Source organism: Cystoisospora suis (genome assembly GCF_002600585.1).
Source record: "Cystoisospora suis strain Wien I chromosome Unknown contig_3391, whole genome shotgun sequence".
Taxonomy (NCBI): domain Eukaryota; phylum Apicomplexa; class Conoidasida; order Eucoccidiorida; family Sarcocystidae; genus Cystoisospora; species Cystoisospora suis.
In genome coordinates this window covers 1-431 of record NW_027156186.1, presented here as the reverse complement: position 1 = coordinate 431, position 431 = coordinate 1, and the positions used below count along the sequence as shown (strand labels likewise).

Here is a 431-nt window from a genome sequence, read left to right as displayed (position 1 = left end):
TATGCTTTTGCCTCACCCGCAGCTTGCAACTTCGCGGCCTTCCAGCAAACCCTTCCACTACGCGACCAATCGAGCGCCAGGGTCGTGCAAGAGCAACGCGCCGATGACGAGTGCCGAGCGGTTGTGAGGGCCATCTGTACAGGGAATGAAGGATTTGCTCCGCGCTGGTGGCAGCTGCTGCCTCGTTTTCTACGCGGGAGCTACATTACATATGACGGTATTCTATATAAACAGGGCGAAGCCGGGGCACTCAGGATATTTGTGCCTAAGGCACTGAGGGATAGCCTAGTCTGGTCGTATCATTCAGGGCCTCTCGGGGCCCACCTCGGTTCTGATAGAATCTACTCGCAGCTCCGCCGTAGGTACTCGTGGCCGGGCATGCGGGAGGATATCAAACGTCTGGTCCAGGGGTGTCTCTCCTGTGCGAGGAG

General features: G+C 57.8%; 1 protein-coding gene across 1 annotated transcript; it reads left to right on the top strand.

Annotated features, from left to right (window-relative positions):
* Positions 1–18: 18 nt before the first annotated feature.
* On the top strand, positions 19–422 carry CSUI_006647 (retrovirus-related pol polyprotein from transposon; the record flags this gene model as incomplete). The annotated part of the gene is made up of 1 exon (XM_068066801.1): positions 19–422. A coding segment is annotated over one exon (402 nt), but the record flags the coding sequence as incomplete, so codon positions are not given.
* Positions 423–431: the final 9 nt, after the last annotated feature.